The sequence below is a fragment of the Crinia signifera genome, chromosome 2 (assembly GCF_055691185.1).
Source record: "Crinia signifera chromosome 2, ASM5569118v1, whole genome shotgun sequence".
NCBI classification, from domain to species: Eukaryota; Metazoa; Chordata; class Amphibia; order Anura; family Myobatrachidae; genus Crinia; species Crinia signifera.
In genome coordinates this window covers 355,338,751-355,365,549 of record NC_139218.1, presented here as the reverse complement: position 1 = coordinate 355,365,549, position 26,799 = coordinate 355,338,751, and the positions used below count along the sequence as shown (strand labels likewise).

Genomic DNA, 26,799 nt, shown 5'->3' with positions numbered 1-26,799 from the left:
ATTGGTGCATTGAAGACTCGATTCTTTCATTATCAAAGGTTGGTGAAAGTTGATCAATATTTTCTGTACTGTATGTAAGCTCTATCAGCACATGGCATCAGTAGGCAGATAGCAGCCGCATAAGAACAAAACAAATGCAACACGCCAATGCAGAGGCAGCACCCTATGTTCTCCTTCTGGCACATTGTGTTTGCGTAGAGGGGCCTTTAAAGAGCGGATATGTTTCCACGTGCTCCAAAATGCACACAAGATCCAGTGGTAGGTAGCCATTGGCATTGAAGCTCTTGCATGACATCATTATATTTTTGTGTCTGTTATTGACTTCAACCAAACCTTTTTTAGTGTAGTATGAGGTTCCGTTGGTTCATCTGATTGTCATAGTAGCTTTTTCTCTCTTACATCTGTGCTGCTCCTGTCATGGCAAAGAGGTTACAGTACAGAAGTGCTAGCGGCATCTGTGCAGTAACCACTGAAAGTCGACAGGCCTTAGCTTGCCACCTTCAAAAGGTCAACGTGGCTTTAGGTCGACAGGGTCATTAGGTCGATACAAGCATTAGGTCGACATGGGGTTTTTACTAGGTGTTTTCTTGAGCCGACATGTGCCAACAGGCGGTATTTCATGCCATACCATTCACTAGGGGGTGGAGCGAGAATTGAATAGTGTGCCGAACATAGCGAGGCACCGCGGTGCACTGATACGGTGTCTGTGTCGACTGTGTTGACATTCGGACAAAAACCCATGAAAAATCCAATGTCGACCCTTTGATTGTCGACCATCCCCATGTCGACCTAATGCTTGTATCGACCTAATGGCCCTGTCGAACTTTTAAGAGTCGAACTTTTGACCTTCAGTGGTGGACCTAATGAATGTCGACCAAATGATCCCAACCGGCAGTAACAGCCTGAAGCTACCATGCAGAGGCATTGTAGACATCTCTGCCTGTGAGCCTGACCACCCCGAAGGTGTTGGTTATGTAAACTCCCCTGCGCTACAGTCTCGGCATCTTTCCCCCATGATATGTGAAACACAGAAGTAAACAGCGAAGCTTTAAAGTTGTTTATATTTTATATTTCCTTTTCTCTTTAACAACATCTACCAACATTCTAAGTAGTATATGGATACATCAATTAGCATCAGCTGTCATGCCAAAGGTTGCCTATACAATTTATTTATTATCTTTATGGTAATTACCAGTACTAAGGATTTTTTTTTCTTAGCAGTTTTTATACACAGTCGAGACAAATGCGACATATTGACATATTTACTCAGAATGATGGTGCATTGAATAACGTCTCATTTAACCTGTACTGATCGTCTAGTAATGTCTGTAGAACTTCTCTGACCAGGATAGTTTATTTAGAAAAATAGGGAACAGTCCTATCAGTCAATACAGCAAGAAAGTATTACATTTACCTGTAATCAGTGTCCTGTCCTGTGTAGATCCCTCAGCTGAATAGTCAGTACCACTCCTTGTAAATAAATAGTTTATGGTAGATTCGTAGTATGGCATCAATACAGGCGTGTCTCATGTGGTACCGCGTGTGGGAGATATATTTTGTAAAGTTTATACCCTTGTATTACATGCTGTACCAGATGATGAAGACTCCTCTATATTGATGCCATAATATGAATCTCCCAAAAACCTTTTGTTTAGAAGTAGTGGGTTTAACTATTAAGTTGGGGAACCTGCAGCTGGATTCTTTAGGAGAATTTCTGGTCTACTAATTTCTACTTATTATACATTCACCTGTAAAATGGTAGATCTACATACCCTTAATGTCTCCCAGAGAACAAGTGGTACCGGTATCCGGTGTGTAACCTACTGGGCCAGTATTTTTCATCCTCTCCATTAGGTGGGCATGTCTGAGGATGCACGTTCAGCCTGGGTTCCGTGCTGGCCTCTCACATGTACTATGCTCAGATATAAAGGCTGGCTAGTGGAGGATGACCATTCTGGGTATTGCTTGCAGCTGGACAGGACAAGTGTGTGCTGATTTCTGTATGTCCTCATATTTCAGGCAGATGTTGCTCTTGATGAAGATGATGCAACTGTACAAGAAGATGACTTGTCAGGTTCAATGAACGAAATGCCAGTAGTGTTTGAATCTAATGATAGCTTTAGCCTGGAGATGACAGAGGAGGAGAAAGATGAGAGGATGATGGAGCAGTATGCACTAACCCAGTATGTTATGTCTTATATTGTCTACCCTATCCATATGTGCTGTAAGACTGCATCTTCCAAAACCCTTGCAATTACCCTTCCCTGCCTACGTTGCGTCTAGCAAAGTGTGGTCTGTATTTCAGCACTGATATGCAGACCAGTGCTCTCTGCTAGAAGCACCACAGCAGAGAGCGACACCCCAGGCAAGGAAGAGGAACTGCACGGGTTTTGGAATATGCAGGGTGCTAAAATGGACACTCATTTCATAGTGGCTGCTTACCAGGGGCGTAACAATAGCCCCGCGGTGGTGGGGAGGTGCTGAGTAAGTGTGGGCACCGGTCTGCGTCTGTGGCCTGGACTTGCCGATTATTTGTCTGTGCGGTCCCGGCTCTTAGTCTCCTCCTGGCTCCTGCTGCAGTGCTAATGAAAACTGACCCTCACAAAATGGCTGCCCCCATACAGCAAACAGTTTTTCAGGATGCTAGAGGGGGCGGCCATCGGCGGAGGCGCATATTTACTAGTTACGTCACTACTGCTTACCGTAGTATTATATAGTAATGCATTGCCGTAATGTATATTACAGTGGCGTGACAATAGCCCCCTAGACCCCGCAGCGGCGGGGAGGCGCTGAGTAAAGAGTGGGCGCCGGGGGTCTGCGGGGCTATTGTTTCACTACTGCCTGCTTGCCGCCACCACCTCTGTAGCCGGGACACGCAGAACTTTTTGTCTGCGGTCCCGGCGCTTCTCCTCCAGGCTGGTTCGGCTCCTGTCCTGCTGCTATTAAAATCTCCCTCGCAAAATGTCTGCCCCCTTATAGCAGACCATTTTTGGGATGCTAGAGGAGCCGCCTCTAGCATCCAAAAAACGGTGTGCTGTAAGAGGGCGGACATTTTGGGAGGGAGATTTTAATAGCCGCAGGACAGGAGCCGAGCCAGCCTGGAGGAGAAGCGCCGGGACCGCGGAGATCTAAGTGTACTGTTTACAAAGGCAACAACACGGGGTAAGGGGGGGGGGGGGGGAGCCAAAATTCCTGGCAGGGGGGCGCAATTTATGAAGTTAAGCCACTGCTATATTACCTATGTAACTTGCTGAAGTATGGGCACTTTCATAAGCCTGCAAGCTATTAGATCTTTACAATTCTGCAAATTCTTTTCCAATTCTTTTTTTTTTTTTTATAATTATTGTTTATTTATATATTTTTTAATTTATTGATATGTTTTCAAAGCTTTGGAAATGGAGACCGGATAACACCACCTCCTCCTTCACCTTTCTTCTCGGCCATCTTGGCTGCCTTTCAGCCAACCGTGTGTGACGACGCAGAGGAAGCATGGCGCAGTCACATCAATCAGCTCATGTCAGATTCTGATGGGTCCTGCGCAGTGTACACATTTCACGTGTTCTCTTCCTTGTTTAAGGTGAGTTCTTCAGGCGCCGACAAACATGAATCAGGTTTGTTTGTTTTTTAAGGGGGGCGGGTTGTGAAGTTTTAAAATTCTACTTGCAGTTTATCAAGCGATGACGTTTTTCTTTTTTTGCAGATGAAAATAAAATTGGGTACTTATTATTAACTAAAATCCAGTTATCAGTTAACACATGTTGTCATTGCTGTCTCAGATGTATGATATGGCAGGTGTGAACGTGTTCCTGAAACACCCCCACTATACACGACAGCCCGAAGTGTGGCAAGCACGCGCGTTACGCGTCCTCTCGACCTGTTCACACCCCCACTATCCACGTCGGCATGGAGTTGATTTTAAAAATTGTGGCTAGCGCAGCGAGCCACCGAGCGGAGACGCGGATTACTTCATATGTGTTCCGCGTCCCCTCGCGGGGCTCGCCACACTTTATAAAATCAACTCCACGCCGACGTGGATAGTGGGGGTATGAACAGGTCGGGTGGACGCGGAATGCGTCCCCTCGCGGGTCTCGCCACACTTCGGGCTGGCGTGGGTAGTGGGGGTTTGAAAATGCCTCCTTTATTGTGTATAGGACGCACTTGTGCCCGCATACACCCTTTATGCATGAGGCGCACGTGCTAATAATTACTGAGACGCAGGAGAGTCTAAGACTCACCTGCTTCTCAGACAGCTGGAGCGCCTCTCCGCCTGCGCCCACATGATCCCCTCTCCGCCTGTGTCCGCCAGCGCAGGGAATCTGGCGTTTACCGGCGCTGTGTGAGAGGTGCTCACTAGACTTGGCATGGACACCAGGGACAGAGCCATGGATGCCGGGGACAGAGCCGGGCTGCCGCGGAGTCACTACGCTAGGCAGCCGTTGGACTATGCTGACGGCGTAGCTAGACTGCAGACGTATGCTAATTGGGCACCCGGCTAATACACAAGTACCTACATTTGTTTAAAGGGCTGAGCAAATGACATATCACATAATGCACACATTCAGATATCAGCTCATCAGTAATTAGTATTTTACAGTAAAAAAAAATTAATATAGGGCTATTTCTGAATGTAGCTTTGGTTGATGTAGAGATAGATCTTGATAACTGTGTACCCCGCAGAGCATACAGAAGAGATTCTGTTTCCTGACATGTGATGCCGCCTGTTACCTTGGAGACAGCCTTCGTGGTATTGGGTCCAAATTTGTGAGCACATCGCAGCTACTGACACTTTGCTCTGAATGTCCCACTCTCTTTGTGGATGCAGAAACAGTGAGTACCTCAATAGGAAAATGGAATTGGTTTTGCATATATTTGTTGTTTGCTCCAGTGTCCTAAATGGTGATATGGTCTAGAACTGTTGCTCAAAATAAATATTTGCTCAAAATAAATATGTTTGCTCAAGCTGCACATGTGCATAAAAGACCATGCACAACATCCAACTAAACATCGGAACTGGGCCAAATTCGCCCCATTCCAAACTGTCCCAAATTCATATTATGCCAAATTACAGTGCTCCAGTTCATATTGTGCCACATTACCGTTCTCTTCAGTTCATATTGTGCCACATTACATTGGCCTCCAGTTCACATTATACCACATTACAGTGTCCCATTATATCATCCACTAAACACACTTCACACTAAAAATTTTATATCACAAAATGGGCAATTGCTTAGCAGGCAAATCTGAGAAATTGATGTGCAACATTATAACCGGTGTTCAGGACCACCTAATCATCTGGCCCCTCGTAGCAATGTGACCACTTGCACCCACTATAGTTATGCCTATGTACTGTATGTAACCATCCATTATCCCATTTTTCTTGAACTGGGTACACACTAGATCAGGGCTGGGCAATAAGCTGCCCTCCAGCTGTTGTTGAACTACACATCCCAGCATGCCTTGCCTTAGTTTTGTTATTTGGCCATGCTAAAACTGATGCAAGGCATGCTGGGTTGTGTAGTTCATCAACAGCTGGAGGGTTTGTTGCTTATTACGCACCCCTGCACTAGATGATATTTTGGATGATTGGAGACCAAATGGAACAATTTATCATTCACATCATGCAGTGTTTACACACTATCATGTCCTCCCATGTGCTCTTACCACATCTTCAGATCTTCCAGGAAGATCTGCTTTCACATTGCCTAAACGTTTAAGACCCAGTATTTTGAATCAGTATTTAAAATGGTATATTACCGTTTTAAACCCCTTTCACACTGCACATGAATACAAGTTCTCAAGCAGGTTTGCAGTGTGAAAGCAGGACGGTACTTGTTTCCTAGCACGGCCACAATCGCGGCCATCGGGGGTAATTTTTAGTGGCCCGCGACGCGATGCCCCCGATTTTTCCATTGAAAACAGTGAAAAATCGGGTCGGTCGCGTCGTGTGCACCTAAAAATGCTTAAATGGTCTAGACGCGATGCCCACGATTTCCCCATAGGGAACAATGTTAAATGCCTCAATTTACCCGCGATGACCACGATTTCCCATAGGAAACAATGTTAAATGGATCAATTTACCCAAATCAGCATAGGGAAGAATGGTAAATGGGCCAGAAACCCCAAAAAAAACCACAGAGCAGTGGAATGTCCCCCCAAAAGTACTTGACGCCACCCCGCCATCAACGTGAACCCGAAGCGTGGCGAGCGCAGCGAGCCCGCGAGGGGCGGCGGTACGTGTCCTCCGACCTTTTCATGCCCTACTATCCACGTCGGTGTGGAGTTGAGAATAGAATAGTGTGGCGAGCGCAGCGAGCCACCGAGCCCGAAGCGTGGCGAGCGCAGCGGATACCTTCACAGGTAAACGCGTCCCTTCGCGGGCTTCCCAGGTGTCCGCGTCGCCATGGACACCTGGGAAGCCCGCGAGGGGACGCGTATAACTGTGAAGGTATCCGCGTCCCCTCGCGGGGCGCGCTGCGCTCGCCACGCTTCGGGCTCGGTGGCTCGCTGCGCCCGCCACACTATTTTATTCTCAACTCCACGCCGACGTGGATAGTAGGGCATGAAAAGGTCGGAGGACGCGTACCGCCGCCCCTCGCGGGCTCGCTGCGCTCGCCACGCTTCGGGTTCACGTTGATCGCGGGGTGGCGTATAGTACTTTTGGGGGGACATTTTTATGTTCAGGGGTGTTTTTGGCCCATTGACCATTGTTCCCTATGATAATTTGGGTAAATTGATCCATTTCACATTGTTTCCTATGGGAAATCGTGGTCATCGCGGGTAAATTGAGCCATTTAACATTGTTCTCTATGGGGAAATCGCGGGCATCGCGTCTGGCCCATTGCACCCGATTTTTTTAGCGCCCGCGATGGCCCCGATTTTACCCCCCGATGACCTCGATTATGATCGTTGTGGCCGTGCTAGGAAACAAGTACCAGCAGGACAGACAGTAGCTATAAGACAGCGTAGTGCATATGTAATGAGCACAGTGCATATGAATGAGCTACTCATTACATATGCACTGCGCTCTCATAGCTACTGCCTGAGTCCTATATACCGGTTTTTACAGGGTGTTTACACTGCATAAAAACCGGCTCTGAACCGTGTCGGACCCTGCTTTTTACCCGTTTGCAAATACCGGTTATTTGTAACCGGTAAATGCAGACTGGTGCTTTCACACTGCAGCTCTAACCGTTTTAAAAGGCTAAAAAATCGGCAATATACCGGTTAAGAGCGGCAGTGTGAAAGGGGTATAAAGATCACTTTCAACCAAAAAAGCTTTTAAACAATAGTATTGTAAACAAGCGCAGCTCTGTAAATGGTGGTGCATGTACAAGGGCCCATCGTAACTGATTTAGCAATTGTTTATTTTTGACATATCTTTTGTTGAGTGTGCGATTGAATTGTATTTTAGCTGGTATTCGTACCTCCCCGTATCTTTCATGTCCATCCGTAATATATGAATGCACTGTTTGTTGTAGTTGCTGTTATTAGTAAGTCTGTAAACACCACAATTAAGCAATAAGGAGAAATAACCAGAGGACATTGTCTTTCAGCTGCTGTCTTGTGGTCTTCTTGAGAAGTTGAAGTTCAGCGTGTTAGAACTACAGGAATACTTGGACACTTACAACAACCGGAAGGAAGCAACGGTATCGGTGAGTTTCCATTAAATAGCTTTACAACAAGTGATTTGTATTTTTCCAGCCTAGAAATCTTAAAAAGGAAACCGCAAGATAATGCTTCTTGCACTACGTAATGCATTCCATTACAACGATTCCATTGCTTTGTCCTCAGTAATCTGAGGATTCATAGTGTACTTACTGTACATTCCTTTGTTGCACAGTTTATTCACAGCGGCATATAGATATATATATTTTTAATCCATAATAAAAAAAAATTATGTTTTCATGGTGTGATTTCTACAAATTCTAAACTTGGTGATTTCTGATCACTTGGTATCGCCTATATAAATATCTATATAAATCTCCCAACTGTGATTTACTTACTCTATAATGTTTCTGTGGCATTTATATATGGAATGTCCTTCCACGCACAATAAGACTCGCTACTACCCTCCAAACTTTTAAGCGTTTCCTGAAAACACACCTCAAACCAATCATATATAAGTTCTACATGCATGAGGCACTTATGTATTATATAGCTTCCCTTCTGGACCTACAAGCTATGCTACAGTATTACTGGTGCCTGTCCTTGTGTTTCCCTCCTAAATCCCTATAGATTGTAAGCTTGCAGCAGGGCTCTCCTTCCTCCAAGTCTGTCTGTTGTGGTTACCCAGTTTTATTACTGTCTACTATTGTAAAGCGCAACGGAAGCTGCTGCGCTATATAAGGAACTGTAATTTATTTATATATATATATATATATATATATATATATAGTTACAGAAACATTATAGAGCATGTAAGTAAATCACAGTTGGGAGATTTATAATGGTGTGTATATGCTGCACATGTAAAAAAAAGTGCAGCTTTTTTCAGATACCCAGTAAAAAAACAAAAAACTACATTTTCTCGAAATAATGATATAATGTATGTGTATACTGTATATGTGTGTGTGTGTGTGTGTATATATATATATATATATATATATATATGTGTGAGATATATATATATATATATATATATATATATATATATATATATTGATATAACGTCATTGTTGTATATTTTCTAAAGATGGTTCATTTATTTTATTTATTTTACTCAGTGGCTAAAAAACTGTAAATCAACATTTATGGGAGGCTCAAAAGATGGAGTCATCACCTGCCAACCGGGGGACTCGGAAGAAAAAGTAAGAACGCATCATATACTTTTTATATAAACTAATAATAACAGAAAATAACTTGTCAGCTTTCCAGTACTGTACATGAAACCTCTTGCAATATTTTGAATGGAAACAATCTATTTTGTGATGTATAGTAATTGCATATCATTCTTAAATACATTGTTTATAGATGCCAACTGAGCACAAAGGCCACTGTCACCGGCCTCCATTCACTTAAGCCACATTAAGTTTGTTCTTTAAGTTAGCTCAGGAAGAATAGGTTTTTTTTATTTTTGTATTTTAAAGAAGATAGACTTTAATCTACCTTTTAATCTTAAACAGAATTACGGTACATGAAAATGGTTGTGCACTTATTGCAAGGCATTGTAGAGAAATAAGACTTGTTATATTGAACCTACTGCACTCATTGTACGTTAATGAAATTAGTTTCACCTGATTCTGTTTATGCAAAAGTCAGGATGTGCTTGACACAACACGTTGCATCAGGTTCCGTCAAAATTGTACGTATGTCACACCTTCCGGTATCCACGGCTTGGCTGCCGCCACCTCTGCTTGTAACCCTGCTTCTCCAATACCTTTATTTCAATTAATTAAGCTGACACGGCAGAGCCTGACATTGCTTTCCTCAGTCTAATACCCGGGAACAGCTCCCAAACATATAGTTGAGTGACCGCACCACCAAATAGACGCAAACCTGCATTGGAAAATAGTATATTTTGCAAGTCATTTCTGTTGGTCGGCTTAATTTAATGTACATTTGCCAGATGGTTCTAACGGTCTGCACTCACCTTCCTGTAAAAGTGAGCCTCTGTCTTACACCAGCAGCAAATCCACACCATATCAAAAACTGAAGCGATTGGCCAGTTTCCCAATAGTACATGGGAATTTTAGGCGATGCATTTGGTATGTGATTTTCACTCACACCGTATTGTATAAATATTGCCCCCCCTAAATGAATTTTAAACTCCCTTTTATGTGTGATCATATTTAACAATTGACATTCTGTGTGGATTGCTTTTGCTATATACTGTAGGGCATAGTCTCACCTTAGAAAGAGCTATCATTCTTACTAACCGCATTAACTGACAGACTTTAGAGACCAGGGATTCTATGTATTAAGACTCGCAGAGAGAGAAAGTACTGTCTAATCAGCTCCTAACTGCCATGTTACAGGATGTGATTGAAAAATGACCAGAACTGGTTAGTTGGTAGTTTCGCTTCATTCACTTTATCTCTCGCCAACAGAGATAGACACAGAGGTGTCTTCTTACGATATTCACCGTATTATTGAGTCAAGTACAAATTAATGGATGTGTGTATATGAAAAGGCATTCTTTAGCACAGTATTAACACTGACATAATTATTTATGATTTAAAGGACCATTAATCCTAAAACAAGAGTTAGGTTTTTTATTTAAAGCCAGCAACATTTGCATATATTTATGTAAAAGTTAAAGGATTTGGTGTCCCCTAAAGATATGTGATAAAGTTGTGATTGTATACAGCAGACTTCCTGTTTATATTACAAATGGAGAATACTGTTTGTTAATGGTATGGGAACTTTTACATACATATTTGTGAATGTTCTATTAACAGCTATTTTATATAATGACAATTGTTTTTTTTTTATGTATAGGGGTACATGTGTGGCAAGCACCTCAGCATATAAAAGTGTTCTTCCTCTGTGTGTGCCTCTGTGTATCTGTCCATTAATTAAATAGATTTATGTAAAATCAAATATAAGTAGCTCTGTTCCCTAGGCCAGGCCTTAAAATCTACCAGATATGATTACTTTTCCACATACAATTAAATAGGGTTGTTTTTTTCTGTCTCTTTCATCCATGGGGGACGCTGAAACCCTGGGGAGTGCTGTAATAGTGTGACAGCAGACAATTTCACATTTACCTACCCCCCACCCTCCATACTCTACTTGCCTAGGATTTTAAGAAGCTGCCATTTTCAAACTAATTCAGCAGCATCCCTCAGCTAAGACTGGGAATATTAGTGCAGCGATTAATACCTCCTCCTGTGGTCAACCCGTTCCTCCAGCACATTTGGATTTGCACTGATACCAACCATGTACTGGAGGCATGGCAACATTTTAAGTTGCTCCGCTCTCCTCCTAGAGCGGGTTCAATGTTTGTTGTTGGGGCTTGCACAGGAGACGTACCATTGCCTTGTAGGGAGACTGTCTGTTCACAGGAAGACTAAGAGGGCTGTCTTTTGGACAGGAGTCATCCCTAAAGGATAGTGCGAAGCACCTTTATAGTAAAGCTTCCCAGCTAGGCCACCAGTATCCGCACAGCAGCCATTTTTGGGGGGGAGCAGACTAGCATGCTGCCCATCTGGGATGGCAGAAGGAAGTCTGTATCTCTGCCAGGACCCTTGATTCAGTCACACCACATATGCTAGAGTTAGAGTAATCATAATTCAGGGATACATAATGGTGTAATCAAGTTCCTGTCCAGATGATTTGATATCACCGGTCTTAGAGAGGACAAAATGTTTGCCCTATTGGAAGGCATCTATTGTGAATGTTTCCTTTCCATTCTTTCTGTACCTGAAATGAATAATCATTCAGTTGCAGGTGGTCAGGTTCAAGTTGTTGTCATGGATTAGAATGAGTTAATGTGTCCATAGATTTCATGAACACGTACATGCATGTTCTAATGAGACAGAGACACAAGTGCCTCAACAGAATTGCCTGAGTTTTCAAAAAGGTTTTGCTGCCCTTCTCAGATCCAAGAGTATGACCGTTAGCTTCCAAACAAGTGTTTGTTCACCTGTGTAAGAATGTCTTAAAAAGGTTCCAGATCCAGCAAATACCATCACTCGGCCAACCAGCTATCCAGACAATCACCTAAGGTGGGTCTAAAAAGGGCCTTCAAAATCCAGTCAATCCATGCCACACTATGCGATCTGCCACCCTATTCAATGCTGTCATTAACGACAGCATTGATGCGGGATAACGGCCGTGGATTGTCGTTATCCGGGCCGCAGATCGACAATCCACGGCTGTTTTAGCGGTCACACCCCCTTTGCGCCCATCGGCAGACGGGACATTGAATCCCATCTGTCGTTATGTGGACGATCTGACCGCAAACGGGCCTGGATCACGGTTGTCGGCGGGTATCGACAGCCGTGATCCAACATTGCATACCCCCCTTAATGGATCCTGGCCAAGAGGGAGAATAATATAATTCAGAGTGAGCATTTCCAACTATTGTTGACCAGTGGGAAGCAAATTTCATTTCCCACTGGATCAGATTTGCTAAATCCATTCTTCACTAGAGTTTAACGTGACTAGCTTTAATGTGCATTGCCGTTTAAGCCATGATTTTTCCAACTCAGGGTTCTTCTGACAGTCTGGTTCAGGCCATACTAGGAAGCCTGCTTTGGTAAATAATTCAGCAGTGTGTGGAAGATCGCCATATGCTGGCCAAATATTTTGCATCCAGAGATGTCAATTTCGGACATAAAATCCTGGGCACATTTACTGATGAGCATATACTATCTTTTAGGGAGAGCTGTAGATCATCCCCAATGATCGTGTACCCTATGAATGAAAAAGAAAAATGGGATCTTTGTATTTGCTTTAGATGCTTTATACTGAGCCCAATGGGGAACACTGGACATCCCCCCTTCCTTCCCCCTTTATGTTCTTTGTTCATGTTTCTGTGCTTGTTTATTTTATTCAATGTATCCCTGTAATCCTTGTTAGGATTATTGTTCTCCTTGGAGACTTGTTCTCTCTTCTCCTTCTTGTTCTGTCCTTTAGGGATTTGTTAGAAACATACTGAAGTCACAGGCATCCAATGGGGGTATAGAGGGGGAGGAGCTTGAGCTTTTGGAGGTAAATTTGAAAATGCCCAAGCTCCTGTCACCACACTCTATACCGCAGTGCTCCAGTGTCCCCCATTGGACTCAGAGAAAAGGATTTAATGTAAGTACTACAAAAAAAAAATCTATAGCAATGCCCACTTTATATTATAGTATCAATGACTTTAAAATGTTCAGTGTTTTTTCCCGCACTCTCTTTAAACTAGATTCATATTTGAGATTCAAAAGTCTTTTTAAAAACAAATAGATTCAATTCTGAGAAGTTTTGTCAGGCAACAAAGATGATTGAAGACAGGGTCAGTGTGCAGCAAGAATTGTAGATATCCTATATAAGGAAAGGCTAACTATGCTCCTCCCCTATATTGGGGTGGGGGGATTCAAGTGTTTCTGGCAGCCCCCACCTGATGGAGCAACTGAAGTGTTGCTCCATTCGGCCGCGCACAGCCGCCAGTGCTGATATCACTGTTATGATTCGTCATTTTGACGGGCTGGTAACTAGTGCATATATATTACTTATAGGGCAGTATAAATCTGAGAAGACGATCTTGGCAATGATATCAACTAAAATAACATGTACAGCAAATATTCTTATGGTCATAGACATGCTGTTTAGGATTTACAAAGAATTACAACCAGTAAAATAGATAGGAATACCGCAACCACTATTTATAATGACAGTTTTATATTATTATCTAGAATATGAGGCAGATGATAAACAATTTCAGTTTGTAATGCCTGAAGCACTGAGATCGGGAAAAATCATGTTTGAAACACTTGCCATCGCCAGAACACAGCGCTAGTGTTTCTCACTGATGTCACTATTTCCCTTTTTTGTTTCTAGCTTCCCCGCATGCTTTAGGTAAAATATCTTTTCAACCCCTCCGGAGGTTGAAAGTAACTGCAAGCACTGCTTAATGATGCTGTACAGACCTCTGTTCTTTATATTGCATGCATTGACTTGATGCTGTCCTCTCTTCTCCTGTTCTCTCTCTCACCATGCTCTCTGACTAGCAATTGGAATCTCTTGCAGTAAGTGTTCTCTATATTATGTTACAGACCATACCATTACTTCCGATGGAAGTAAAGTTTAAACTTACGTACTAAGTTAAAACTGATTTCTTCTTTTACTTCTGTTAACTTGTCAAAGAAAATGTGTTTTAAGTACCTGGCTAAAGCCAAACAAATATCAGTCCCTTTTTTATTTTGTTTGTAGTATTTTGCTATGGACAGCATGTGACAATTGCTTATTCCATTCAAAAAGTTATTATGGATATTTAAGAGTAGCAACTAACACGTTTCATCCTAATGGGCAGTAAAACACATAGCGATGTGTGTAGGGCGACCTAGCTATGCTAGGTCGGGCTGTGCTGCGCCGCTATCGCATAGCACACAGAGCTGACAGCCCACACACAGAGCGAGCTGTCAGCTCTGTGTGCTAAGCGAGCAGACAGCGCCAGTGTTCTCCGATGGGAGAACCCTGCCGATGCCAAGATTGATGGACACTGTCCATCAGATGCCGAGATTGATGGACACTGTCCATCAATCTCGGCCAGCGATAAAGACGCGCGGGGACGCGCATTGCTGACGATATAATCCCCACACACACACCGAGGTGAGGGCATTTTCTTAGCGACTTTGCCAAACTAAGCAAAATCGCTTAGAAAATGCCTTAATATCGGCATGTGTGTAGGCCGTATAAGACCTGATCAAGTGCCCCCTTGATGAAGTCTTAAGATGAAACGCGTAGGGTGCTACTCTTCCTCCCTCGTACTAAAGAAAGGCCACCTCATGATTCATTTAAACTTGCTTTTATCTTTTTATGTGTACAATTTTTTTTTTTTTATGTATTTGTCATCATTTTACGGATATATACATTATTGTGTGCATTTACACCATTGTGATAATAAATATGCTCTGTTAAATTTGGACACACAAACGTGCAATTTCACTGGTGCCCACACAGCTGGAAACAGCAGGAATATACGCATTGGTGGTGTAGCACTCCGCTATTAAAGAAACAGTTGACAATACTGTGTCTACCAATCAACGTTTCAGTGCTACCGCCACGCTCTTCTGTATCGGATCCCCTTTGGGGGACACCTGGAGGGCACCGGAGGGGTCGCAACATGTTTTCTGGAATTTATTCATTCATTACGCTCCAATGATATCAGGTTTTCTTTCTATGGGGGGTTATTCAATTTGTTCTGTTTTTTCATGTAGGCAAAAAAAAAAAAAAAAAACGGAACTAATCCGACCCCCATACTATTCAATTGCAGCTATTTAAGGCATTTTTGGGCAATGCATTTTCACTTCTTTTTTTGGGGGTGGGCAAAAAACATTGGTGAAAAATGCCTCAAAAACATTTAAAACAGATGCAATTTCACCGGCAAAGTGGCCTAGACACGAACCCAGAGTCTGTACGGAAGGGGCACTGCAATCTACCTACAACTAACATTGCAGCCAAAAACAGGGCAAGTGTAAGGAGCAGGTTCCTTGCATTTAGCAAAAGTTGTTGAAAAACATCCCCGCTGGATCAGAAAGCTGTATATAATAGTAATAGCATAACTGTAGCAGGGCATGCTGGGATGTATAGTTCAACAACAGCTGGAGTGTCAAGATTAGCCATCACTGCTTTAGTAAATATGCCCTATAGATTCAGTAAGAATGGTATAGAGCAGAGGTTCCTTAATGATATTGAGCACCTGTTACAGGTGGGCACAGAGGTACTAATGTAGTCACCTGTGTCCAAGTATGCATATACTTAAAACTTTCATACAGTAGTTGGGGTTCCTTGAGGACTGAGTTTGAGGACCTCTGATGTAATGCAAATGAATGCGCTATAGATTTACATGACAGTGATTAAAATACCATAATGGGCATAGCACTTTCTGAAGTCTGGAGCCTGTTTTTTTATTTCTAAAGTCTGGATCCTTTTTATTTATTTGTTATTTTTTTTTTATTTCTATTTCAAAACAGCAGAGAGCTTCCAGTACACAATTATTACAGACTTGTAGCCAGCAAATCTGCAGGAATCTGCCTACTCCCAAATTCTTCTTCCCACTATCTTATCTGTGTCTGCACTTCCAGAAAGTGGCCTGACATAACTTCTTTTGAGTAGAAGCAGACAGGAACTCTAAATGCTGCTGGAATCTTGCTGGCTGTACGTTGCCCAAACCTGCTATTTAATCTAGTTGTACAGATTATGTGTGTCCAAAGCTGACCGATGTGGTGCAGGACAAATTACTTCAATCCTAGTAGTGCAGATGGTTGCATACGCACATATTGCTCATCTTCTGAGTGCTGAGCACTGAGTGTATGAAGGGTGGCTAATAAATATTTTACACAGGGTTAAAGTAGGAGGGGGAATGGGATGGAACGGAGTTCCGCCACCTGTTATGTTAGGGAGAACACCGTTCCACCTCCACAGTAATTCCAACAGAAAAGCCTGTCACAGCATCTTCCTTTTCTGGCATGGGGTATGTGATGTCATGCCGTCACCACCGCTGAAGTGGAAAAGAGATGGGAGAGGAATCTGCTGGAGGGACAGATACAAATATATGTATAAAGGGCACTTACTGTGGATATTTTGTTTAAGGGGTATTACTGCTGTGGCCATTCTGTGTATAAGCAATACTACTGTGGCTTTATGTGTAAGAGATACTACTGTGTGGCAAGTATAAAGAGTACTACACTAGCATAACTTGAATAAGGGGCACTACTGTATGTCCTAGCATAAATAAGGGACAAGACTATGTAGTGTAATATGAATCAGGCTCACTACATGCCGTGTAATGTGAATATGATTGTGCAACATTGTGTGGCATAATTACATTAGGGGTAATATTGTGTGCCCACACCCATAACTTGTGAGTCCACTGTCCACTATGGGGGGGGGGGGGGTGTACAGTGGCAGGGGGAATTAGTTACACAACCTCTTTTACTAAAAGCACCACCCAGGTAGGGAAAAAGAGGATACGCAGACTACGGACGGCATTCTCTAAACTAAAAATGCGGGTTACCACGACGGGGGGCATCGCCAGCAAAAGCTGGGGATGCCCCATAGAAGCCTATGGGCTTCTACCCAAACGAACCCCCCCCCTCCCCTCCCCCCCCCTCCCCTCCCCCCCCCTCCCCTCCCCCCCCCCTCACCTGTGTCCGGGCGGGAATCCCGCCCTATGTTTCATACACAAAATGATTACAAATGTTGTATAAAATTTCCTTTGGGCTGTGTGCATACGGTGTAGATGAATTGCAGATGCATTTATGGACTTCAGTCCCATCCCCAGATATCTCATTATGGTATGCAAATATTCCAGAATATGGGAAAATCCCAAATCCTTCTGGTCCCAGGACAGGGGTAGTTGTTGCTTAATTTCACCTTGCTATTATGCAAAATGTTTTAATAGTACAAAAATAGCATATACATCTGGGACATTTCACAAAAAAAATGATTTTCCCCATCAGCTTCACCCACTGAGGCGCATAGTAGCATTTGTCTTATTTTACACTCTACTAATAAGTAGCAACTCTACCTCCCAACTGCACCAAATTAGGTGAGACCGTCCCGAATCACTCGAATGTGGCAGAGCCCGTATATAAAAATCAGTGGGCATCTTGATGATGATTGGTCAGGGAATGTGACATAGTGGACGGTTCTTATATGGCCTAATTTTCTTCATTCTGAGAACATGTGGAATAATGATGATTTTTGCACATGTGACGGGGAAGATTGTACTGAAGGTGTATTAGAATGAATGTAAATCTACTTTGTGTACACTATTAAACCTGGAACTTACAGTAATACGCGTTTTTACTGTACCCTAATAAACATTTCTTCTGTTTCATTGCAGCAATTGGAACTCTGTCAAAGGTTGTATAAGCTACACTTCCAGCTGCTGCTGCTTTTTCAGTCTTATTGTAAGCTAATCGGACAAGTCCATGAAGTCAGCTCCATGCCAGAGGTATGTCAGCCTGTGCACAACACGCAGGAGTCAGATATGTACATTATGTCATGGACAGAATGGTAAAGAGGGCATTACCCCACCAGTACATGCCTGGGCTCTAACACATAGATCAGTGGATAAGTACTCTGCTTCACAACCCAAATCATTTCTCTCTCCCCATATGTTATACTTGACTCGCATCTTTGTTACTGTTACAGGATTTAATGGATGTATTACTTTACATGTTATTAAACATTACCAAACAGAACATTAACAAGCTGCTGATACAGCATAATTAGCATCCGAAACAATCAGCTAATGGAAAACATTTGTTATTGCAGGGGTATTTTATGCATCTGCAAATTTGCAAAACTAGAGCTCCATCTGTTTCCTATGCAGGAAACTAGATCAGCGGCATGTAAAGTATGTGTGGTATTCCCATCGCTCAGACCATTCTCTGGAATAAAAGGCTGAAGCAGTTAGAGGATAGTCCCGTCCCCCTAAAAAAATTATACTGTGGATGAAAGTAGACGAGAAATGCCAAATAAGAAAATGTTACATAGCTGTCACTTCCCAGCTACTGTGATGGCAGCTCTTGGTAGCGATGCCTCGAATACCCCTTTCACGTAATAATAAACTGTAAACGGGTGACCCCTGTCCCATTCACACTATAGGGAGGAGGCAGCATCAGCTCCAGGTGCTGCCTCCGCCCCCCGATGATCCAACGCCGCCCCCTTTCTGATGTCAACGACCCGGCTTATTGCTGGGTCACTATGGGGGCTAATTATTGCAAATGCCGGGTCGCTCCTGAGATGGACTCGTGTCCAAATCCCGAGTGTGACCCAGCATTTGTTATGTGAAAGGGGTATAATAGTAGGGTAAATATATCATCTTTCCTGCCTAGCTTTAGCTTTGTTTTCATATTAATATGCCAATGTTTTTTTTGCAAGATGGGTGACTATGATGTGTACTCTATTGTTACTTGTTTCAGCTTTTGATGTTGTCCTGATGCCCTGAACTATTACCATTGAAGTAAATTGTTGCTTTTTCAAAATCTTTTGGAGCCCTGGCTCAATTAAGTCTGTGTGACTATGGACTTATTGTTTTTCTATAAATATATGTATATATACACAGTGTATACACGGGAATGGCCTAATTATTGATACTCTCACACTATATGCTTACATTTACAGTTGATTAACATGTCAAGAGAATTAAACGAGCTGAAGAAGAACTTGAAAGATGCCAGTTTGTACATTGCTGCGGAGTCTCTCGGTGCGGATTCGGCATCATATGAGCCAACTTTCAGTTCTACCGAGTTCGCCATCCAGTTTATGCTGGAGTGCTTGAAGAACAACGAGCTTGGGAAGGCAATACGACAGATACGCCAGTGCAGGTATCCCCCATTCCTCCCATATAATTATATTACATGGAACAACTTCGGGGTAAAAGTATTCGATGCTAATTCAGTAGGATACGATGCACGGTTCATAAGAACAAGATGATCTATACAAATGTGTACAAGTGTATTGTCCGCAGCCAAGGCCTGCATACAGTATCTTGGGATAGAGTATTAACCCTTTGAGTGCCAAGGGAATTTGTCAAAATAGGTGTGACATTTGGCAAGCAAACATTTTCATTCATCATAATGACCTGTAATGTTTGCCTTAAAAAAATGCTTTGTAAAAAAGTTTATATTTCTTTATATTTCAATTTATATAACAAATGTGAGTGATTCTGGCATTTTAAGTGGATATTTTGCGCATCTTTCACTGAGATATTGGCATTCAAAGGGTTAAAGTAATAACCTCAGAGCCACTAGTATGATTCTATGAACTGGAGATCTAGGTTTTTAATTTTGCAATACCACAGATGCATCTTTGGTAATCAAAAGTCTCACATGTAATATTACTGTATAAATATAATCTATTTGTAATATAATATTATCAGGAAGTTGCCATATTCGAACCTTATTCTTTTTTATTTTCTGGCCACTCACAATTTTTGTGCATTTTTGCTGAGAGGCGAACAAACAGGATAGTTTGATTGCCGATATAAGTGGTAATAAATCAATAACTAGAAAACTGCATTACTGGTGCTAAGGGCAAGCATTTATTACAGCCAGTTATTTATATAGCGCACACATATTCCGCAGCACTTTACATTCACATCAGTCCCTTCCCCAGTGGAGCTTACAATCTATATTCCTTACCACATGTACACACACACATTTATTCTAAGGTTAATTTTTGTATGGAGCCAATGAACCCACCAGTATATTTCTGAATTGTGGGAAGGAACCAGAGTACCCGGAGGAAACCCATGCAATCATGGGATGATATACAAACTCCGCACAGTTAGGGCCATGGTGGGAATTGAACCAATGACCTCAGTTCTGTGAGACCGCAATACTAACCATTACACCATCCGTGCTGCCCATGTCACACTGTTATTGCAAAACTTCAGCTCTTCTTATTACATAGGCACCTCAGCACTGCACATATATGCTGTGTGTAAATCTGTGGTAAACATGCATGCCTTTTGTATCTATTTGCATATCAGGAAACTATGGCCCAATGACATATTCGGAAGCAGCGCTGATGACGAAGTGCAAACACTACTGAACATTTATTTCCGACACCAAACTCTTGGACAGACCGGCACCTACGCTCTCGTCGGCTCCAATCAGAACCTCACTGACATCTGCACCAAACTTATGGACCTGAACATGGAGATTCGAGACATGATTCGCCGCGCTCAGAACTACCGCGTTGTCTCTACTTACCTCCCCGACTCCAGTGTTTCTGGCACTAATCTCTGACAAGATGTATCTGCCTGTGTCCTATCCCCCGCTGGAACTGCTGGCCTGATAGACTGGGATCGCTAAGCCTATACTCTGTGTTCGGAAGACTCTGCCACACTATCATTCCTGCTTACCTAGACCCTAACTTTAAGCAAAGCAGGCAGATGGACGCGTCTGTAGCAATAGTGTAAGACAAAGGTGCCCGGGTTGAACTCACCTTTAGTCTGTTGCTCAAAACCGCTGTTGTCTCACGGAACAGTTTCCCTCACTACTAAACCAGTGACTTCCATTGTGTACCAAAGCCTACTATTCTGAATCATAATTCCTTTGTAGAAACCTTAATCTTAGGATGGCAAAAGTGCAATGTTTCCTTCACAAAAGAATATATATAAATATATATAAATATAGTATATTTTTTGTTGCTATTAATATACTTTTAAAATACTTTTTAATTTCTGACGATAAACAGTCAACAGGCGGAATGAGGCTGGCCGCAGATACCGGTTACGACTGGTCAATAGCTGAGAGCCTGTATATAAATATATACGCGATTATATATGAAGGCTGACTGTAAAGAGGCTGTAATTATCCTGTACACTGTAATTATGAGGATTACTGTATTTCACGCTGCTATGACCAACATTTCCTAGAGATGCTAGGCTGCGCTGTGGCCACGGAACGTGATCATAGTCGGGAACTGTACCATAATGCCCTGATTGCTTTAGGTCATTTTTATTCTGTATGGAAACTGGCTGCGTTTTTTTGGAACGTCGCTTCGTCTGACTTTGTACTATGAAAAAGAGAAAGCTGATATGACTTAACTGCCATAGTGGAAGGTTAAAGAATGACTACATCTTTTTCATGTGTCACGCATGCATTTATTTTGTTTTCATTTTATGTATATTCGGACGACTAGGAGCCTGATTTTATTTAAGTGGAACAGCCTTAGGATTTATTATATGCATAGTCTATAAACACATCTGGGTATGTATGTGTGTATATGTGTATAATATGTTCTACAATGTCCTTTTTTTTTCCCTGGCAGTTTCTGCTGTTCTGGAGTGTGAGTTGAATAGCATGAAGTTCCTTTGCACATCGGAGGCATAATCTATGTAATTTATTCACTCTGTACATAATACTTACAGTTTTGTGATGTAATGAAGATTATTTTTGTTGAGTACTTTCACTGAAACGACATGATAAATTTGTTCTGTCACTACGCTGATGTTCTAGTATATTTCATTCAATGTTCATGCATGAAAAACAAAATTGCTGATAGGACTCTCTTTTTTTTTATTATTATACATATTAAAATTACTTATTTTTCTTCTCTTAGGAATTTGATCCTATACTAAAAGTCTATTCTATAGCATTTACTGAATATTACTAATACATGATGCTTTTATATACTGACGAGAGATAATGGGGTCAACTATACTAAGAACTGATTCCTTACCGCTGAACCAGGACTTTAGCACGCGGCTTGCCGCCTCCGCCGAAGCCCCTGGGTACCATGGAAGGTGTGTATGAGAACATCACCTCACATGCGGCACCTAGCAGAAGAAATCGTTCCATGGTCGCAGACCGAAGCTAATAACATGGACCCCAATATCTGACATTGTGATTATGTCATTCCAAGGGGTATGGTTCATTGGGTATACAGCAGGAAGGTCGACATGACTGTAGGTCGACATGGGCATTAGGTCTACACAAGCATTAGGTTGACATGGGGAAGGTTGACAGTCAAAAAGTCGACATGGGGTTTTTCACATTTTTTGTCCCGAATTTCTACACAGTCGACATGGACACTGAAATGAAGCGCTGCGCTCCCCATGCTTCGGGCACCCTATTTTATTCTCCCACGACACCCTAGTGGATGGTAGGGCATGAAATACCGCCAGTTGGCACATGTCTGCTAAAAAAAAAAGTGAAAAACCCATGTCAACCTTCCTGCATGTCGACCATCCTGCTGTAGACCCAGTGACCGTATCCCATTCCAAGCTAGCATTCAGGCTTTGTCATCACTGAGAGCAACTCCTTAGTTGCGGGAGCAAACAAAGGATTCTAGAAGGTAGTTTACACACAGCATCTGCCGACTGCACTTTCCAACAGCTTCCATCACCTTTATTACGTACATATACAATGCAGCGTAACTAACTGTAAAGCAAAACACTGTCCTTGCAGGCTGGATGGAGTCTTAAATAAGTGGTGTTGGGGGATATCCCGCAGATATTCTTTAATAAATATGCCCCTGAATGCCACACTGCAGTGCTCCCAGTTCCCATCTCATATCTACTCTGCCCTTTAATTACAGTAACTTACTAGGAAATAAAGGGGGAGAATAGGTAGAATTTTGGTTTAGGGGAGTAATTACCAAAATGACAATGGGTACAGTACATGTGCATAGTGGGATTGTTGCTGTGTTTTCCACGCCTAGTGTATGTTGTGCACTAATACAGTTGAATGTGACCTCTGCAGATAATGTACACCTATTACCACATACATGTTACCATAGTTTTGTTTTAACTATCTTATTTTCTCAAGTTGTAAGCCCTATAAAGGGGGGATTTAGGCAATAGGTGGGACTTAGGGTTGGGGGAAAGGTAAGGGTTAGACACTAAAAAGGGGGATTTAGGGTTAGGCACTTAAAAGGATGGGTTAGGGTTAGTGTCTAACACTCCCAATTAGTGCCTAACTCTAACTGTACCCGCTCCGCGGCCTAACCCTTGCACTCCTGGCTAGTAGATAACCCTCCCCCACCGCATCCTATTGGGAAAGATTGGACTGTGATGGGGGTAGGGTTATGGTTAGGCACTAACTGGGAGGGACCAGTGGCGGTTTTTACCTATGGGCTGCAGCCCCCCAGGTAAAATCTGCCACTTTGTGAAGCAAGATGCAGTCAGTGAGACTGCACTGGCTTCACTGTGACTGACAGTGGCTTCTTATTGGAAGCGTCTATGGGTTGCTGTGGTGGCAACCCATAAAACAGATTCTGCACATGCGCAATACCAAGGATGATACTGTGCGTGTGCCGTACCTGGGGCCGTGAATATGCTTCTTTGGACTGCTGCAGAAGCAGCAGCCCATAGAGCAGCCATGGGGAACCTTTGGCCCTCTAGCTATTGTTGAACTACGCATCCCAGTGCATGCTGGGATGTGTAGTTCAACAACAGCTGGAGGGCCAGAGGTTCCCCATCCCTGCCACAGAGGCTGGGGGCCAGCGCATTTGCAGTACCAAAGAAGCTACTGCGGAGGCACTGGTCATCCGACCGCGATGGGGGTCAGGACCAGCCGGCATCGGCGGCAGTGACTGGACCAACAGGCACCGGGCGGCAGCAGAGGAGGGGGCGGCATTTCAGCAGCCCCCTTCTCCGCAGAGGTAAGAGCCACCACTGCTTATGACTGCCTACCCTACATCTTGTACACAGGTTATGCACACTGAATTCCACAGGCCAGAACTTCTGCTCTGGATTCCCTAGTATTTGCAAGAACCCAGCCCCCCCCCCCCCCCATTAGATTCAGTGGGTAGGGCCACACTAGACCCATCATCCTATCCTAGTGAATTACACCTAGTGAATTATCAGTTTGTTTCACTTGGACATTATTATTCTTTCCTGAATAAGGAATAAAGGGTATGAGATCTTCACTCCTGTAGTAAGTATGGCCGCCTAGGTCCAATATAAATGGAGGTGGCGGATTATTTTGTCTATAGGAATAATTGATAGCGCACCACTAGGTTTGCAAGGATAGTGTGTGTGTGTTTTGTGTGTATGTATATATATAATATAATTTTAATATCCCATCATATGTACACACACAAAGTGAATGACTGGCATGTTGGCATATACAGTAGCTGGTGACATCTCAGGTATACATAACACATTACAAGCAAAGTGACACTCAGGTATAATATAGATCATTATTTTAAATGTGTATAGCTAGAGTTTGCCATGTGCCTGTCGGGTGAATATCTATAGATTTACCGTATATGTAAACTGCTTATGAATATTCTGTAGACTACAACATATTCCAAACCAATTTACATCCGCTTATGTGCACAAAACATGACTCGTGTGATTTTCTGTTATTATATGGGACCACTGTCTCTGCCTAATGAGGGGAGGGGAGGGGAGAGGGGTAATTAGGTAACATCGAGAAATTCGTTCCCCCACCTCTGCATGACAACTTTAATCCCTGTCTGGGGCCACTTCTTTTTAATATTTTTTATTAATGACCAAGGTGATGGTCTAATGAGCAAAGTGACCATTTTTCTGAAGATGACACTAAACCATGTAAGGTAATAAAATCCGATCAGGATTTCGCCTACAGAGCGACTTAAATCAACTGGAGGATTGGGCAACAAAATGGAAGATGAGGTTTACCATTGATAATGTAAGGCCATGCATTTTGGGACCAGAAACTTGCATACAGCCTATACTTTAAATGGGGGAAAAATGTAGGGGAATCATTATTGGAGAAGGGTTTGACAGTAGACTCAGCTGCAGTGCCCAATGTTAAGGAGCAGCAAAGTCCAGGTACTGTATTTGCATGCATTAAAAAAGGGGCATAGCGGCTAGGGAAGACTGTGTAATCAAATGGTACTGTATAAACCAGTGTACAGTTCTGGGCACCAGTCCATAAAAAAAAAACATCTTGGAACTTGAAAAGGGTTAGAGAAGAGAAACAAAATTGATTAAGGGTTTGGAGTCATTGAGTTAGGGACATGCATGTCCAAACTATGGCCCTCCAGCTGTTGTGAAACTACACATCCCAGCATGCCTTGCCATAGTTTTAGCATTTTCTAATAGGAAAATTCTGGCAAGGCATGATGGTGCTTGTAGTTGGCCAACAGCTGGTGGGCCATAGTTTGGACATGCCTGGGCATTAGGAGAAAAGGCTAGCCTGGTTAGGTATATTTACACTGGATACGAAATATGATTATATATATTTATAATTAGTGCTGGATGCGTTAATATCGCATTATCCTGGCAGCATTTTAACTGTGATTTAGATTTTTAATGCGGGGAAAGGGAGACGGGCTGGTGAGCACTGGGAGATGGGTCTGACAGAGACCCTACGAGCCTCCAAAAATGGTTGCCGCTGTGAAGGAGACTGACACTAGAGGTCTTGCAGGGAGCAGATGTGGGCCAGGATGTCCCTGTAACGAGCTCCCTAACCTCCAGCAGTATCTAAGCACATAGTGCGGTTTGTTATTCATCTGTCTGACTGCTGAGAAGTTACACGGTGTAGACTGGAGATTATTGGTGCATGTATCAGAGGAGGTTGGGTATAGTCAAAGTCTTTGCCACCTATTTTAGGAATACTGTTTTCCCTCATTCATGTGGCATATACTGTACTGTAATGGCATTTAAACCAGAATAAATAGGAGAACCTTCATATTCAGGATCGCATGAGTGGTATACGGTCACTAGGTTCACCACTGAAGTTTTACACACTTTTTTTGAGCCAACATGTGCTGACGGGCGGTATTTCATGCCATACCATCCATTAGGGCATGGAGGGAGAATAGAATAGTGTGGTAAGCCATGCAAGTGGATGCAGTGCACCAATATGGTATCCAGGTCGACAAAAGTGAAAACCCAATGTCAACCTAATGACCCAAAGCCATGTCAACCTTTTTCAGGTGTTGACCGAACGCATATCAACCTTTTTATGGTCAACCCAATGACCCATACCTGTAGGGACTACATGCATTCCTACATACTGTGTGGGGGTTGGTCAGATCAGGGGGTAATTTGTACACTTAACAGTCAGAGGTAGGGAGGCCCTGTCTGCATAGGATATGGTTCCACAGCAATATTGGAGGAGGGACAACAAGAAAATGTGAGGACTGTACATCGGACAGGAAAGTTTCTAAAAGGATTTCTGGTCAGATTCAGAATGTGAAACGCTTGCCTGAAGGTGAGTTTTCGGGGAACAATTGATCATGATGCCATTCTCAAAACATACCTAGTAGGCAATAATGGAGCCTATGTGATGTGTGTTGCGAGGGGAGCAAAATACATGGCAGGATAGGCAAATATGCTTTACCACAGTAGTAGGGATGGCCATTGTTGGGTTATGGACACTGTAGAATAGTTTTGCCATTGATGGGGAAGAAACAGATCAATGTCAAGCATAAACAAATAGTTTTGTTTTTTCCACAACTCTGCTGCCAACACCCCTGAAGCCCCACAAGCTAAAGAAAATGGATAACCATCGATAGGTAAACCATTGCTGTTCATCCATTGATGGCCAGTTACACTATTGCCGTTGATAGCAATAATGGCCAACCCTACACAGTAGTAGATAAACCGCTCTACCTGTAAAAAGCCACAGGACAATCTTTTTCCATGCAGGTATATTAACAGTCACTACCTTTGCCAAGTTCCTCCTCTCACCTAATGCT

At 42.8% G+C, this 26,799-nt stretch overlaps 1 protein-coding gene across 14 annotated transcripts in view; it reads left to right on the top strand.

The window, feature by feature from the left end:
* Positions 1 to 21,609, top strand: part of FRY (FRY microtubule binding protein) — a 367,656-nt gene extending 346,047 nt beyond the window's left edge. For 8 of the 14 annotated variants that reach the window (XM_083169823.1, XM_083169830.1, XM_083169822.1 and 5 more), the window contains 10 exons: positions 2,020 to 2,183; positions 3,388 to 3,577; positions 4,678 to 4,827; positions 7,557 to 7,655; positions 8,727 to 8,810; positions 12,583 to 12,747; positions 13,656 to 13,673; positions 17,495 to 17,605; positions 18,781 to 18,983; positions 20,150 to 21,609. In XM_083169823.1, the coding sequence (XP_083025949.1) occupies positions 2,020 to 2,183; positions 3,388 to 3,577; positions 4,678 to 4,827; positions 7,557 to 7,655; positions 8,727 to 8,810; positions 12,583 to 12,747; positions 13,656 to 13,673; positions 17,495 to 17,605; positions 18,781 to 18,983; positions 20,150 to 20,408 (1,443 nt within the window). In that variant the 3' untranslated portion in view covers positions 20,409 to 21,609. The remainder of the gene's footprint in view (positions 1 to 2,019; positions 2,184 to 3,387; positions 3,578 to 4,677; positions 4,828 to 7,556; positions 7,656 to 8,726; positions 8,811 to 12,582; positions 12,748 to 13,655; positions 13,674 to 17,494; positions 17,606 to 18,780; positions 18,984 to 20,149) is intronic. The other 6 variants (XM_083169825.1, XM_083169833.1, XM_083169831.1 and 3 more) reach the window with 2 other exon arrangements.
* Positions 21,610 to 26,799: the final 5,190 nt, after the last annotated feature.